General features: G+C 37.1%; 1 protein-coding gene and 1 long non-coding RNA gene across 2 annotated transcripts; both read right to left on the reverse strand.

Annotated features, from left to right (window-relative positions):
- Positions 1 to 328: 328 nt before the first annotated feature.
- Positions 329 to 1038, reverse strand: LOC127707345 (uncharacterized). The gene is made up of 2 exons (XR_007984790.1): positions 931 to 1038; positions 329 to 379 (listed from the first exon to the last, which is right to left on the reverse strand). It is a non-coding gene; the product is annotated as an uncharacterized LOC127707345 (long non-coding RNA).
- Positions 1039 to 4793: 3755 nt separating this feature from the next.
- Positions 4794 to 7989, reverse strand: LOC127707347 (uncharacterized). The gene is made up of 3 exons (XM_052211860.1): positions 7857 to 7989; positions 5086 to 7305; positions 4794 to 4798 (listed from the first exon to the last, which is right to left on the reverse strand). Exons 2-3 carry the CDS (start codon positions 7193 to 7195, stop codon positions 4794 to 4796), a joined length of 2115 nt encoding a protein of 704 aa, XP_052067820.1. The 5' UTR covers positions 7196 to 7305; positions 7857 to 7989.
- Between the last annotated feature and the right edge of the window lie 7967 nt (positions 7990 to 15956).

Consider the following 15956-nt stretch of genomic DNA (forward strand, 5'->3'; position numbering starts at 1 on the left):
ATCGATTTTTAAAATGCAAAAATGAATAGTTAAGTATAGTTTCATTAAAATAATAATTTAAAAAAAATGTTTTATATGACCTTAAGTGATCGACTTATTGTTTTACCTTGGAGTGTTACAGAAAACGATCTACTAGTGTCAGTGAGACAGACCTCTCTTTAAGACAGCAAATGACAACCCTTTGGTTAAATTAGTTGGTTATTATATGATTTCTTTCTTATCAATTTACTAAACACCATCTTAGCACATTTTTTTACCCTTTCTTTCATTGCTATTTCCCCCCTCTGACTTGCACTGTGTGATTGTCAAAGTCTGTACTGATAAGTCGTTGAGAGATCAACAGTTTATTGGTATACAGACCCCCGGAGAGGGTGAAAAACTGAAAGTACAAAATAACAATCATAAGCATACTATTAAGGCAACACTTATACAATAAATGTCAAATAGTAGTACATTCACAAAGAAAATGGTTATACAGTTCAATACAAGTAACTCTTGTACACTACACTTCGAAATACAACATAAATATATCAGAAAAAAATTGCACACACGTATCTAAATATGCAAGAAAATTGAAAGTTTGCATTTGTCATTGACTGTACTCTTCATACCACGCACGATATAAATTTTACACACGTTGAGACTGTGCGGGACTGTATTTCTAGAAAATTCGAGCGTGACCCTTGTCTACATCAATAAAACACAAAAAATAAATCCTAACATGTGGGATTGACAAATAATGAATGGAATTTAAGGGGGAAATGCATACATAAAAAATACAATCAGTACTGTATATTCACAGCAGCAATATTTACTCATGTCGTGTGTAAATGAACACCAATAATCAAATATGAAGATGCATAAAATGTATAATTAAACAATATGCACAACGATATAAAAAATGAGCACAAATATAAAAGGTTAACTTACTCTAGTGGTGGATAAAACTTCCAAGTAGAAAAACAACGTGTTTCAGTTTTGACAATAATCGAGGGATTGATGAGACTGGGGAATGAAATGATAAGAAAGGGACGACATGGTCAAGTCGGCACTTAGTCAAAACAGTACACTCCTCCTCTGATTTCTTTATGAAATCACTACATTTTCAAAATTAAAAGATAATGTCATATGACAAATTAACATGTGTTTCCCTAACAATGTTATACTAATTGTTCGTGTATTAAATATGATTGAATAAAACACAATGTCACTATTATAGTCAGTCAGCTTCAAGGAGAGTAACCAATTCGGTAATTGGTCTGGAATAAGTTGTGCGCTTTCCGTCTTTGACTATGGCGACTTCCACTTTACGAATTTTGCCATCCGAGCTTGGAAATACCCTGTCCACAAGTCCTACGGGCCATGAATTACGTGGCGCATCCTGATCTTTCATGAGAATTAAGTCACCAACTTGTAGATTACGACGGTCAGTTTGCCACTTTGTACGAATCTGAAGTTCATGAAGATATTCGGATTTCCATCTACGCCAAAACTCTTCTGCTACTCCTTGTGCGCATTTCCATTGAGCTTTCAACATATCCTTTGGACCGAATAAAGGAAACGGTTTCACGTCTGGTGAAGTTTTCATCGTAAGAAGTGACGACGGACTCAAAATACTGGGACACTCTGGATCAGTCGAAACTGGTAGTAACGGTCTATTGTTTATGATGGCCATAACTTCAGCCATGAGAGTAACAAGCACTTCGTGTGTAATTGTCCTACTTTTGTTTTCCAATAACAAGCCGTCGAGTATCCGACGAGAAACACCGATAAGTCTCTCCCATGAGCCGCCCATATGATGTGCATATGGTGGATTGAATTTCCAGGTAGTTCCGGATTTCAGTAAGAATTCCTTGATTGGTCCTTTTTCGACAAATTCAGGGTCAATATTGAGCTCTGATGTTGCTCCAATGAAATTAGTTCCTCGATCAGAACGAAATTGTATGATAGGACCTCTAACTGCAATTACGCGTCTCATAGCGTTGATGAAAGACGAGGTTGACATGTCTTCTATCACTTCGATATGCACAGCGCGTGTGGTCATGCATGTAAACAGTAACGCCCAACGTTTCTGGTTTGCTGAGCCTCCTCTAGTTTTACGAAATACGACGGACCATGGACCGAATGTGTCCACGCCGACATAAGAGAATGGTGGACATGGGCTAAGTCGATCTGTTGGGAGATCGGACATTTGTTGCCATTCAAGTTTTCCTCTGAGCTTCTTACAAATTATGCACTTGTTGATGAGAGTTGAAATAGAACGTTTTGCACTAATAATCCAATAGCCTCCGGCACGGATGGCCCCTTCCGTCAACTGTCGGCCTTGATGGTGTATACTTTCATGAAAATGATGAATAATAAGTGACGAAACATGGTGGTTCTTTGGAAGGATCACAGGATGGTGCGACATGTCTAATGAATCATTTACAGGAGCGTGTTTGAGCCTTCCTCCTACTCGTACGAGTCCATCTGAACCTAGTATAGGAGACAGCTGAGCCAACTGGCTTTTTGATGTTATGCTTTTACCTTCTTGAAGCAACTTAATCTCGTCGGAAAAGGCATCCTGCTGAACTGAACGTAGTATTAAGTTTTCAGAGTCTCTTAGCAGATCGGGCGAAATAACTCCGTCTTGGTGCAGTTTCTTACGAATTACCGATTTTATAAAGGCAATGCTTCTAACGAGACGTGTCCATTGAGAAAACCTGTCGAATCTACTACATCCTAATGAAGTTTCATTGCATTCGATTTGGAGTTCTGTTTTCTTACAGCTAACTGATGGACGAATTTCTTTGTCATTTTCTGGATCTACTAGTAAGTGATCGTGTTCATCCTGTTTGTTGTTAGTCAAGAGCATGTCGGGGCCCTTTATCCAAAGGCTCTCTGGAAGATCTATCGTGCTGATGGACCTAGTAGCCAAATCAGCTGGGTTTTCATTGGTAGACACATGAGACCACTGATTAGGTTGACATGAAGAACGAATTCGACTGACTCTGTTACCAACATATATGTAGAAGCGTCTTGTTTCGTTTGTCAGATATCCAAGTACTACACGACTGTCTGTATAATAATAAAAATCATCTGGGTTGATATCTAATTGATCTCGAATAATGTCGGAAAGCTCTGCTGCTAAGACTGCAGCACACAGTTCCAGACGGGGGATTGTGTGTCCGTGAGACGGGGCAACTTTGGCTTTTCCGAAAAGAAAGCTAATGTTAACAGTATTTGCACTATAAAATTTAATATATGCAACAGCTGCAATTGCATCTTTAGAAGCGTCTGAGAATATGTGAACCTCTCGTTTAACACTATTGGCGAATGAAGGTCCATTGTACTTTCTTGATATACGCAAATTTTCAAGTTCGCTCAATGAATGTACCCACGATTCCCATTGCTGATTCAGTAATTCTGGAAGTGGATCATCCCAATCAATAGTAGATGAAGATGAAAGCATTTGACGCATGAGTAATTTGCCTCTAATGATAACTGGTGCAGCAAAGCCAATTGGGTCATACAGACTGTTGATTGTTGAAAGAACTCCGCGGCGTGTAAATGGCTTGATGTTGGAAGACACACTAAAGGTAAACTCGTCCAGTTCTGTGTCCCATGAGAGACCTAAGCTTCTCTGCATCGGGAGATCTGCCGATCCAAGGTCAAGGTCCTTGAGATTTTTGGCAAGGTCATCTGAATGAAATGCTTCTAGCACTAACCTGCTGTTAGATGCAACTTTATGCAATCTAAGTCTACCGTTTTCGTATAAAGTTTTCTTAGTTCTTTGAACAAGATCAATAACTCCCTCTGGAGTTGCACAAGAGGTAAGTCCATCATCTACGTAAAAGTCGTTGCTAACAAAGTCTTTCACATCAAGTTCAGCGCATTGGACAGTTCGTCTCAGACCATACGTAGCCACTGCTGGGGACGGACTGTTTCCGAAGACGTGTACTAACATCTGATATTCTGTAAGTGGTTTTTCAAAATCGTTGTCCTTGTGCCACAGGAAGCGCAAGAAACGTCTATGTTCATCTATGACTCTGAAGTTATGAAACATTTGTTCGATATCAACGGTAACGGCGTAAGCCTCTTTCCTAAAACGGAGTAATATTCCAAGAAGGCTGTTATAAATGTCTGGACCTTTCAACAAGACGTCGTTCAAAGATAGTCCATGATGTTTTGCAGAAGAGTCAAAAACTACTCTTACACTCTCTGGTTTCCTCGGATGATACACTGCGAACATAGGCAAGTACCAGCACTCAGTACCTGGCGATAGTTTGGGTGCTATCTGGGCATGTTCTCGATCAAACAGTTTCTGCATAAAATCTAACACTTGTGTGCGCTTTACGGAGTTGCAACGTAAATTCATATCAAACGATTTAGCTCTACGCTCTGCAATTTGTTTGTTGTTTTCTAAAGAAGGTTTGTTGGGTTTAAAAGGTAGTGGAGCGATCCAGTGTCCATCATCTTGTTTGAAGAATCCCGATGACATTATATTCAAAAAGGTTTGATCCTCTATTGACACACCTTCCTTTTCGTCTAGTTTAGTCTTGTCGAAGATTGGGTCTAATTTAACTGACATCTCGCTATCACACGGAGACAATAATGTAGGTCGTCCGTTGCCTAAGATTACAGTTATGTTTACATTAACTACTTTTTGTCCATGAAATCTACCAAGACATACATTGCCTACAATAACCCATCCTAAAGGTAAACGCTGTGCATACCGTACTTCGTCAGCTCCAACACGGTGTTCAATAACATGGTGTGCTCTAATAAGGTCACGGCCTATTAACATCTGTATTTCAGACTGATTGTCAATGTCAGGAATACAACTTGCTATGTCCATCATGTGCGGATAACTTAAAGCTACAACAGATGAGGGTATTTCCTCCCGATTGTTTGGAATGTCATTACATTCGATTATTTCAGGTACGTTAAGACAGAATGATCCGTCAAGCGACGCTAACACGTATCCGGAAGCTCTTCGTCCACTAGTAACGAACCTTCCTGCACAAGAAGCAAGTACATATTCGGTTTCAGTGTCGTTTTCTCGGAAGAAGTTGAAGAAATCTGACGTTGCTAAAGTCCTGTTACTTTGGTCATTGATCACACAGTAAACAGTTTTGAAATGATCTGGTCTATCAGAGTGATATACTTTGGCGAGTACTATCTTAGCACATGATTTACTGGTATTGTGTATCGAGTCACATATTTTGGTGCATTTGCTGCTAATCTGTTCCTTAGAATTCTCCTCCTCGTGCTTTTTCTGGGGTTCGGCTGTAATATCTACATGTAAGGCTGACGGATGGTCACGAGAACAACACACACTGCATTTGACATCCTCTTTACACTTGTCACGGAAATGTCTCTTAGGTCCGCAACACTTGAAACACAAACCTTTCTGCTTAATTAAATCAAGTCTCTCTGATAATGGTTTAGCACGGAAACCACGGCACGTGTTAAGTGTATGATTAGTTCCATGGAGGGGACACAAGTCCTCATTTTGCTTCTGAATAGGTGGTCTATTAACACTGTGTCCAATGTCGGTTTTAATGCTTGAAACTTGCGCAGGACTTCGAAAACGATTTTGTACCCTCGTTTGTCTAGATGTGGTCGGTTTGGTGTCTTGATTGTCATATAAAAATCCAGGGTCATTACGCACTTTAGCAATGTTTTGCAAGAATGGCACAAAGAAGGAGAATGGCGGATATACTCCATGGTTTTTTGACTTATAACCATTGGCAGTAGTAGTCCATTTTTCTTGAATACTGTAAGGTAATCTGGTTACAAAACGATTCACACCTAGAGACGAATCAAAGTAAGCGAATGTGGTGGCAAACTTTTCATCTTTGCGAATAGACTCGATCTCAGCAGCTAAGTCCGCTAACTCGTAGAGTTCCTTTCGGTTATTGTTTGAAAGTTTCGGGAAGTTAACTATACGTGAGTGAAGTGACGACTCTATCATCTCTGGACTACCGAATCTAGCATCTAAGCGTTCCCATATAAGCCACACTGCAGTATCCGGATTATTGGCATTAGCACATCTAATGTTCTGAGCATGCTGTTTTGAGCTTGGTCCCAAATACTTTATTAGAAGGTCCAACTGTTCCAAAGGATTTGTATCTAACTCGGTCATTATGTGTTGAAAACTAATTTTCCAAGATGAGTAATGTGAAGGTTGGTCATCAAATGATATGAGCCTAGATGTAATCAAGTCTTTCTTTACCATAAACTTGGCCAATTCTTGTGCTTCGTTCCTCTGGGTCGGAACAAAAGGTCGTGCTATTGGATTCAATGGTCCTAAAGAATGAACAGGAATGTTAACACTGTTTGCTTGAAAGTCATTTTCGGTCAAATGAGAAGCATGCTGTGAGCGCTGTTGCTCCACAAATTCTGCTGTACGTCGTTCTGTAATGTTATGTGTATCTGGTACTTTAGAACTACGGTACTTTCTTTCAGATATCCTGTCTACATCGGCATACTGAACTACCGGATTAGCAATTATTGGTGGTTCATAACTTTCACCATAGTCATTAGGATCATAATTCAAAGCCTTCTTAACGGCTTGCAATCCCGACTCAGCTTCGTCGACTTCTCGCTTCATAGAGAGGACGTTTCTCTCTGCTTTGAGTGTAGCTTCGCGGTGCAACAGTTCTGCCTCCTCTTTGGCATATTTAAGTCGTGTCTTTGCGGTTTCCAGTTTCACAGTTTGTTTAAGAATCTCTGATTGAGCACTAAGTGACGAGTTTCTTGTTGACCCAGTATGACGGGAACTATGATGGGAGCTACGACTTTTAAGAGTTCGTTCACTATCTTGTTTGGATCTACTAGGTAGCAATTCACTAAGATGTTGTTTGACGACGGATATTTTGGCCTTTAACGCATAGAATGACACTTTAAATGATGCATGCTCGATTTCACTTTCTTTTGTCCTATATGATTTTAAGAAATCAAAATATGTGTTAGCTTCTTTTTCAAACTTTTCTGATAGTTTTGAAATTTCATCTCTGTACGTCGACGCTGTGGAGAGGTCCACCACTGGATTATCTTCTACGTCTAGTATAATAGCGTCGATATCTCTCTTAATAGTTCTAATAATGTATTGATGTCGTTCATTAGACTGTTGGAAAAGGTGATCTCCATCAGATGTAAGTGTTCTAGAAGTTCTTAACTCTCTTTCAGAAACGGATTCTGACTGTGACATGTTGAATCTATCTTGGGTTTATGTCTATAATGTAGATTTTTCACTGTACTGATAAGTCGTTGAGAGATCAACAGTTTATTGGTATACAGACCCCCGGAGAGGGTGAAAAACTGAAAGTACAAAATAACAATCATAAGCATACTATTAAGGCAACACTTATACAATAAATGTCAAATAGTAGTACATTCACAAAGAAAATGGTTATACAGTTCAATACAAGTAACTCTTGTACACTACACTTCGAAATACAACATAAATATATCAGAAAAAAATTGCACACACGTATCTAAATATGCAAGAAAATTGAAAGTTTGCATTTGTCATTGACTGTACTCTTCATACCACGCACGATATAAATTTTACACACGTTGAGACTGTGCGGGACTGTATTTCTAGAAAATTCGAGCGTGACCCTTGTCTACATCAATAAAACACAAAAAATAAATCCTAACATGTGGGATTGACAAATAATGAATGGAATTTAAGGGGGAAATGCATACATAAAAAATACAATCAGTACTGTATATTCACAGCAGCAATATTTACTCATGTCGTGTGTAAATGAACACCAATAATCAAATATGAAGATGCATAAAATGTATAATTAAACAATATGCACAACGATATAAAAAATGAGCACAAATATAAAAGGTTAACTTACTCTAGTGGTGGATAAAACTTCCAAGTAGAAAAACAACGTGTTTCAGTTTTGACAATAATCGAGGGATTGATGAGACTGGGGAATGAAATGATAAGAAAGGGACGACATGGTCAATTCGGCACTTAGTCAAAACAGTACAAAGTCCATGTAAGAGGTCTTGTGGTTAAGGTCACTGTATATTGAAAAGATTTCGGCAAATCATCAAAATAAAAGCATTTATAGTATTAATTGATGGACAGATATTTGCTTAATGTCCAGAGGCAAGACCGATGCATTTGCAAGTCAAGAAAATTAAAATGAGTACTGACCCTGCTTTGTATTTTGTACTAGACCGACATGCCGACCCAATTTTGAACGTGCAAGAACACAAGGTAACAGTTTGTCTTACAAGAGATATAAATCAGACTCCAGGCAGACCAATCTTTGCTCTTACTCCTTAATGCTGCGTGATTGGCAGAGAAGCAGAAAATACCAATTTTTAAGTCGTAGGATTGACCCAGTTTTAACCATGACCTCCTACACTCAAGGCCAGCACAATAAAGAAAATATAGTTAAGGCAGTTTTTATAGTAATGTCATTAGTAATGATGTGCAACCTTTCAATCTTGCTCAATTTTTAATGTACCACTGTTACCTTTAGAAAAGGGAATTGAAGGGGATTGATTTTGTTTTTACATTTCATATCAATTTCCTGGCAATGAGAAATAAATGCTTCAAACCCAGGAATTAAAGGAGTTGACAGGAAAAGTAAGAGCCTTGAATTTTGAGTCATATAAGTTCTTCCCTAGTTCCCATGCCGATAACGTCTCTTTTCCACTATTATACGAGGTTTGATTCTGTACCTCAGGGACGTTCTTCTTGTACACGGGATGACAGCGAAACGGGAAATAATTTTGTCGTTGTAAGTACTAGAACAAACGCGTATTTTTGTTGTGTTATTTTCAACAATTAAAAGAATATTCCAACTCAATCAAGAAACCGTCAAAGAGGTAGAAAATATGGGCCGAATGTTGTTATCTGCTTGATAGAAGAACATGACTGTTGAAATATCGGGGTTGTTTTGCTTACCTTTCTTTACGTTTAAAGTAAATTAAGTAAAAATTCTCCCATTAACCTCAATTTTAACCTACACTGCCAATGCAATGTCTGAAAAGTTGGAAGAAAACATGAGAGATTTACAACGACAAAGTGATACAATTAAAGGGATAAAAAAGTAACGAGCGGAAATTCCTGATGTTGTTAACATTCAAGCTGACTGTGTATATAATAATACTATTTATTTTTGCATTGGGAAGACCCCTTTTCACCCAGCAACCCAATTTCCTTACACTGTAGCTGAAAACGAGACTTACAAACATTGTATTATAAACACCTTACCAAAATCTAAACTTTGTTCAAGAAAACTTATATGCTGGTCTGTGCACTGCAAACAAAAACATGCAAGACAATATATGTAATAAAGAGCGGTGGGCAAGAGAGTGCTTCGATTAATTGAAAACAGGACACAGCCAGTAGTGCTTACAGAGCAGCAGATAGTTTGTTCCAGGAAGCATTAACTTCATCAACCCCTGTTCATTTTCGTGGCATCTAACCATAGAAAACTTGTAAATAATCTGTCCGCAGTATGTCACATCATGCCCGCTCGGTTAAAGGTGCAGAGAACCCGACTCCAAAGCTTGCTTGCTTCTGACATTGCAACCCGTTGTCATGTGGATATGTACAGGCTAATATCAGATACCACAAGTACCTGATGTAATCAAAACTATCATATGTTTTCAGATGCCATGGTGGGCTGTTACTGTTGAGATCACAAAGATTGTTCCCTATCTTCATTTGTTTGTTCTAAATCTAGAAAGTCTCATTCATTGATTGAGAATAGTGCATATATAAAGAGGCGTAATATTGCAATTGAGTTTAATGAAAACAGTGAAAATATTCTGCGCCAATGTAATTTTCTGAAATATGACATTCTCTTTGACAACAAGCCAAAAAGAAAAAGTGATAACCACAACTACTTAATCACAGATTGTTCCTACACTTAATGATAAAAACATTAGGACACACAAGAAAAAAAAATATTTCAGTTTAAAAATTGGAATGATTGTAGAGAGTCGTAAATTTTTCTGCGGGATTTTTCTTGATCGTATTTACTTAATAGTTCAAAATAGCTCAGCTTGTGATGTCTTTTCGATTCTTGGATAACTACTATGTAATAGGTTTCAAAGCGATTGGTTTGCTTAATCCAACCAAGGGGTTTGAATCCATCAGCCAAGGTTGTAAACAGTGCGGAATGTGTAGTTTTATTAGGATGAAATTTCAATAGCAAACATTAGAATTGTCACATTCTGCATTTTCAGCAACTTTGCTATTGGTTTTTAAATTGTATTTTCTCGCTAGTAAGGACCAGTTTTTATACCAGCCCCTTCAGATTGTTCCTTTATTTCATGAATGAAGCTTCTCTGTCAAATTCAGTTTAAAAAATTTACTTGATGTTTTATTTTGGTATTTTTCCACGTTGTTCTTTATTTAGTTGATTAAGTACTCCCTCTTTTGCATCCTTTTTATTTGCATAACTAGTTGCCAAACGGTCTCTTGTGCGTTTAATAAAAGACTGTCCACATGAAAGAAAAAACGAAACATCTGCTCCAGGTGATGTTCGGGAAACTTTTAGTGTGTTCCGGGTTCCTCTCCTCTTTTCAAATTCTGTTTTTTAGTTGATCTAATTGTCGAATGAGAGACTTTGACCTAGTATTAGATTTGATTTTAAGTTGGTCCTCGACAATTGACTGTACTATTTTTACAAAGTTCTTAACAGATTTAGCCCTCTTGTTGTTTGTGACGTGTTTTGCGTGATGTAATTGTCAAAACTGAATCTGTTGCAGCGTTGTACAAAGTGAGAATTGTATGCATCACCGGATGACGAAAAATTCAGTGATGAATATGAGAGGTGTTGCACTGTTTACAGTCTTCCAACGTGTATTCCCATGTTTCTTCATTGGGCAGCTTTTGTTTATTCGTCAGCAAAAAATCAATCAATCAATCAATCAGCGTGACCATCGCGGTTCGGAGTACCATCGCGGTTTCGAGTCCTACATATATACCTGTAATTAACTGATAACTGATAACCAAACTGAAAAATATAAAAAAAAAAAAGAAAACCGTCGTTGTCTGCTAGGCAACCTGATGAGCCCTAATAGGGCGAAACGGTTTTGATTAAGTATTAAATATTAAAATATTCTTTAGAAATATGTTTTTTATTTATACCATGCATACATGAAATGCCAATAAAAATAAAGTTCTTTTTCCCGCATCTTCATTATTAATGCATTATAGGCATGTTTTATAGTAATCGTTGTGTTATGATGTTTATGTATCTTGCATGCTGAGGGCCCATGCTTGTCAATGAGACAATTATCCACCTAAGATCAAATGAAGTGGATGTACATATGAACATTTCAACACGTAATAAGTCTTCAACAATGAGAAAAACCAATACCATATAGTTGGCTATAAAGGGCTCTGACATGAAAAATATGAAAATTTAATTAAAAGAAACTAACGACATAATTTAAGACAAAACAAATTTTGAGAAACACATTTGACAGACATGAACCAACAACAACCTATGAACTAGACTCCTGACTTGGGATGGTCACATATAGAATGTGGAGGGGTTAAACATATGTACAGGTGCCCAATACAAACAGTCCACTTATTCTTTTGTATAGGTAAAAATTGTGATATAAATGACACATACATGTATAGTGAGGTTAAATGTATCTAGGGCGGTTGGGCTCTGTACAGATAATGGGCATGACTACCAACAAAAACAGTTGAAAATATGTTGTTTAATCATTTATATTGTCATTTCATTTTAAGAAATACAATGTATACAATATAAAGCACTGTTTCGCACTATAAGGATGGTTTTTTTTTAGTACAGCAGTTTTTTTGTACTTTTCTCTTTTTTTTTTAATTAGTTACCATATATATATATATATATATAGCTACATGGACTAAATTTGTTTTTGTTCATTTTTTTCTTTCTTTTTTTTATTTTTTCACTGTCTAAATATCTTTTCACAATAAATATATCATTCAGAGACAGATACATATTTAAACTCTAAAAATGTCACTTTTTCCTGCACTCCTTACAGAACCACTGGCCTTTTGGGATGCGTTTAATCCTTGCACATTTAAGTGAAACCAGACAAAGGGACAGTTTGCATTATCACATCCAATTACGTTGTCAGCTTCTTCATTATATGGTGTTTTACAAGTACATATAATCAAACTGTCATCACTTGTTGTGATACTCGAACTTTGCTGTTTGGGTGTCCTAGTAGTCAGGGTAGTGGCTGCTTGAAGAGGTGACATTTGCTGATTGGGTGTCCTAGTAGTCAGGGTAGTGGCTGCTTGAAGAGGTGACCTTTGCTGGTTGGGTGTCCCAGTAGTCAGGGTAGTGGCTGCTTGAAGAGGTGACCTTTGCTGGTTGGGTGTCCCAGTAGTAGGGGTGGTTGCTTCTTGTTGAGGCCTTGCGTAAACCTTTCCAATCAACTCAGGAAGAATAGCCTTCTTAAAGAAAAGTGAACTTCTCTCAACCATGTCTATGCAGAAAATATTGTCTACAGTAATTCTTTCTTTGTAAAAGTCTGCCTCTGTTCACACTACAAAGTCACAAGACTGTACTTCGGCTACCATAAGTTGACATTGAATCTGGTAGAAATAAGCATGTCCTTTGTCCAAGTGTAAATTTCCATCTGTAATCTTAAGACAGTCTACCTCATCGCTTATTTCTGCTGTTCTCTGACAATAAGGACACTTTATTTCCACCAGAATATCTTCACAACAGTCACATGAAACTCTTCCATCTGGGCTGGCTCCCATGAAAGGATATTTAGGATTAATCAGAAGTCCACTGTCATGCCACTGAAAGTTAATGCGAGTCTTAGACATGGTGTTAATGTAGTCAACCTTTGCATCTTTCTTATGGTCACATCCCCATGTAGTTGCCTTCGAGGTGAATGTCTTTGAAATTAGATAGCAAATGTCTTTAATTAAACTTTTTGATGGTTTATCAGTCCTACATACCCTCTTGACACGAGACGCAGTTATTCGCCCAATTCTGAAGTTGAACCACTGTTTGCTTTCGCTTGGTCACGAGTTACAAGTTCACAGTTCTTTGCCTCTTCCTCAGTCACTTTAATTGTTTGAAATACCTCCTCACACTGCTTAAGAAGCTCATTACTTTGAAGGGATCCACAATCCTCAGTATACAGTTCTGACAACACACTAGGGTATTTGCAGTCAAGCACCTTAGGTCTGTACATGTGTGCAAATTGAGGCACAAGTGACAAAATAACTGGCCTGGTTCCTGTGCGACTTAAACTTGAAAAAAACCTCTTCAAATCTTGTGTTGATGGCTCTTTTACTGTAGGAAGCTTTCGCTGTTTAGGACCGGATGTTCCTGGTGAATCTTCAGCAATTGCCTGGTCTAGTTTTTTCTTCTTTGTTTTTGCTGAAGTGAAGTCTATGTCCTGTACACTTTTGTATTCCACCTTGTTGACAGCTGAGGGGAGCATCCAGTATGCCTTAGTCTCTGTCACTGTCTGGCTATTTCTTATCTTAACAGCAGCTTCTATGGCAAACAGAAGTGCTCCAATGTGAGAACAGACTTCTCCTATGCCAGCCATACAGGTACAGTATGCAGAAGTAACCGATCCATCCTGCTCTACGATCAACCACGGCCGTCAACTTGGGTCTGACATGCGTTGGGAATGCTTCACTATTCCCAAGATTACGCTCTTCCCGTTGATACATATATGTCCAATGTCCTTAACAAAACCACTTATAAAATAATTATATCCCTGTAAAGATTTATACGCTTTCAGTTCATTAAGTGTGTATGCACTTTGAGTGTACACCAGGTAATTAACTATGTCTGGATATGTAACTTCTGGCCAGTGTGCCATATCTGCAGAAAACTCACTTTTTTGCATCTCATATGGGTCTTTATCCCCGATTCCTTTGAGTTTATCCAGGTATCTAGCTTTGGTGATTGTATCTAGGCCATCACGATAAATCTCCTTCACCTTGGCGTCTGTTGATTTGCTGATTTTCTTTATTGACATGATGAATGACCGCTTCACTCTATTTGCCCTACAAGATGGCGCGCGCGTGTTGCAACATGGCTAATCAATCGATCGATTGAAAACAATCTATTGTATATAAATGTTAAGCATTGTTAGCTTTTTTTTTTTAATTTTACTACTGGTATATCAGTTATAATTTGATTCGTGTATGTTGACAGTGCACATTTCCATAGTTCTTTTCAAAAGTAAATATTAAATGTCCCTCTTTACAAATAACCGGCAAAATAAAAAAAAATCACCATATTGCTGGTGCCGGTAAGATCGCCATTTCTTTAGAAATATGCTATTTTGCTGGCTTGAATAAAGACATGATTGAGTTAAGCCATTTCAATTGATATTTTCATAGTGAGTCGTTCTATGTTGTGAATATAATTAATCACAAAAAACAAAAGCAAACTCAGAAGATTGTGATTCTATCACACTGAAAATGATGGTTTGCTGTCCCTTTGACATACGCCAATTGATTTCAAAATAATGATTGTGATATGAGTCTGATTAAAATAGAGAACCTGTCTCTGAGCTTTCTGTTTTACTTTTTGTTCTGGTTATCATACATCAGCCAATGAGATTTCAGAGCTTGCATTTTTTTAAGGAGCATATCAATAAGACACAACGCGAGGAAAACAGAAAGTAAAATGATTGATTTCAGATTCTTGTAAGCAAAGCTTTGACACACAAAACGTGTGTTTTAATCAAATTGATGTGGCAATTTTAGCAATAAACAGAATTCACTTAAAAGTTTAATTTTAACTATTCAAACTACAAAGTAGGGCATTGAAAACATTTTTTAATCCTTCTGAAAAGGGGAACAATAGTAAAGATAATTGTTTTAATGACACACATAAACACAATATCTTTAAATCAGTTTAACTTTTTATTGTTTATATGATGACCACAAAGTTCATTTAAACATTTAAAATGTTCTTTATCAACAATAATCAATGCAAGAGAGGAAACCTTTCTGATTTTAGAGTACTAAAATCAAAGTTTAAAAAAATTGCAAAACATCAATGACGTTATCGAATTGTGCATTTATTAGAATATGCAAATCCTTCAGGCATATGCAGTTTTTCTAAAAAGAGTGTGTGCATTTCCCTAAATTACAGCTAATGAATGACCATTGAAAACAAAGTGATAAGTCTTCAAAATAAATCTTTTTCTACACTATATGTTAAACTTAATAAGAGTTAAAAATGACAAAACGTACGTATGTTACTACATTTATTCTCATTCTCTAAAATCTGTATGCACATAGGTTCATCCAAGGCCCCGGGCATTTGTCTTAAGGAACTCTCGAAAGTCTTCAATAGTGAATTCAATCTCACCAGTATCTGTAAAAATACAAAAAACATGATTTTTATTCAGCAGTTGAATTTCAATCAGATTTATCAATAATATTGATTCTGATGCTCTTTTGACAATATAATGCTGTCATCATGCAGGTTGTGCCAAGAGTGATGTTTACTTTTGCAATGTTATCATTTTCACTGTCCATTGCACCAAAGGTTTGCTGTAAAAACTCATAGTTTACATATTCATGCACTGTTGCATTAAGATCTGTAGTGTCTTCTACATGTTGAAATTCATCATCATATATTAATTTTTGAAAAATGTCAACCATAGACATTTCATCACTGTCTTGTATGATATAATGATTCCCTTGTTTGTTTACATGTATAAGTATCGTAGACCATGTATTGGATAGAGCAAATCTTCTTTTAGCCTTGTATGAATTACATCTGTACGACAAGAAAGAGGAATTTGTACCAAGTCAGCATACAATTCCTCTGCTATTTTAAAATCATATATGCCAAGATTCTTTAATTGTTAATATTGCTAGTATTAGTTTCTGCAAAATCTAAATAGGATTGACTATAAGTTGCAGGCGCTAGGAGAGTGTCCAATATATTCAATAGAGCATTCAATCTAAGAGTAGTGTTGTATTGGGG

The sequence above is a fragment of the Mytilus californianus genome, unplaced genomic scaffold (assembly GCF_021869535.1).
Source record: "Mytilus californianus isolate M0D057914Y unplaced genomic scaffold, xbMytCali1.0.p SCAF_66, whole genome shotgun sequence".
NCBI lineage: Eukaryota > Metazoa > Mollusca > Bivalvia > Mytilida > Mytilidae > Mytilus > Mytilus californianus.

Excerpts from the sequence above, each read along its gene's own strand:
- LOC127707347 (XM_052211860.1), bottom strand. The coding sequence starts at position 7,195 with ATGTCACAGTCAGAATCCGTTTCTGAAAGAGAGTTAAGAACTTCTAGA.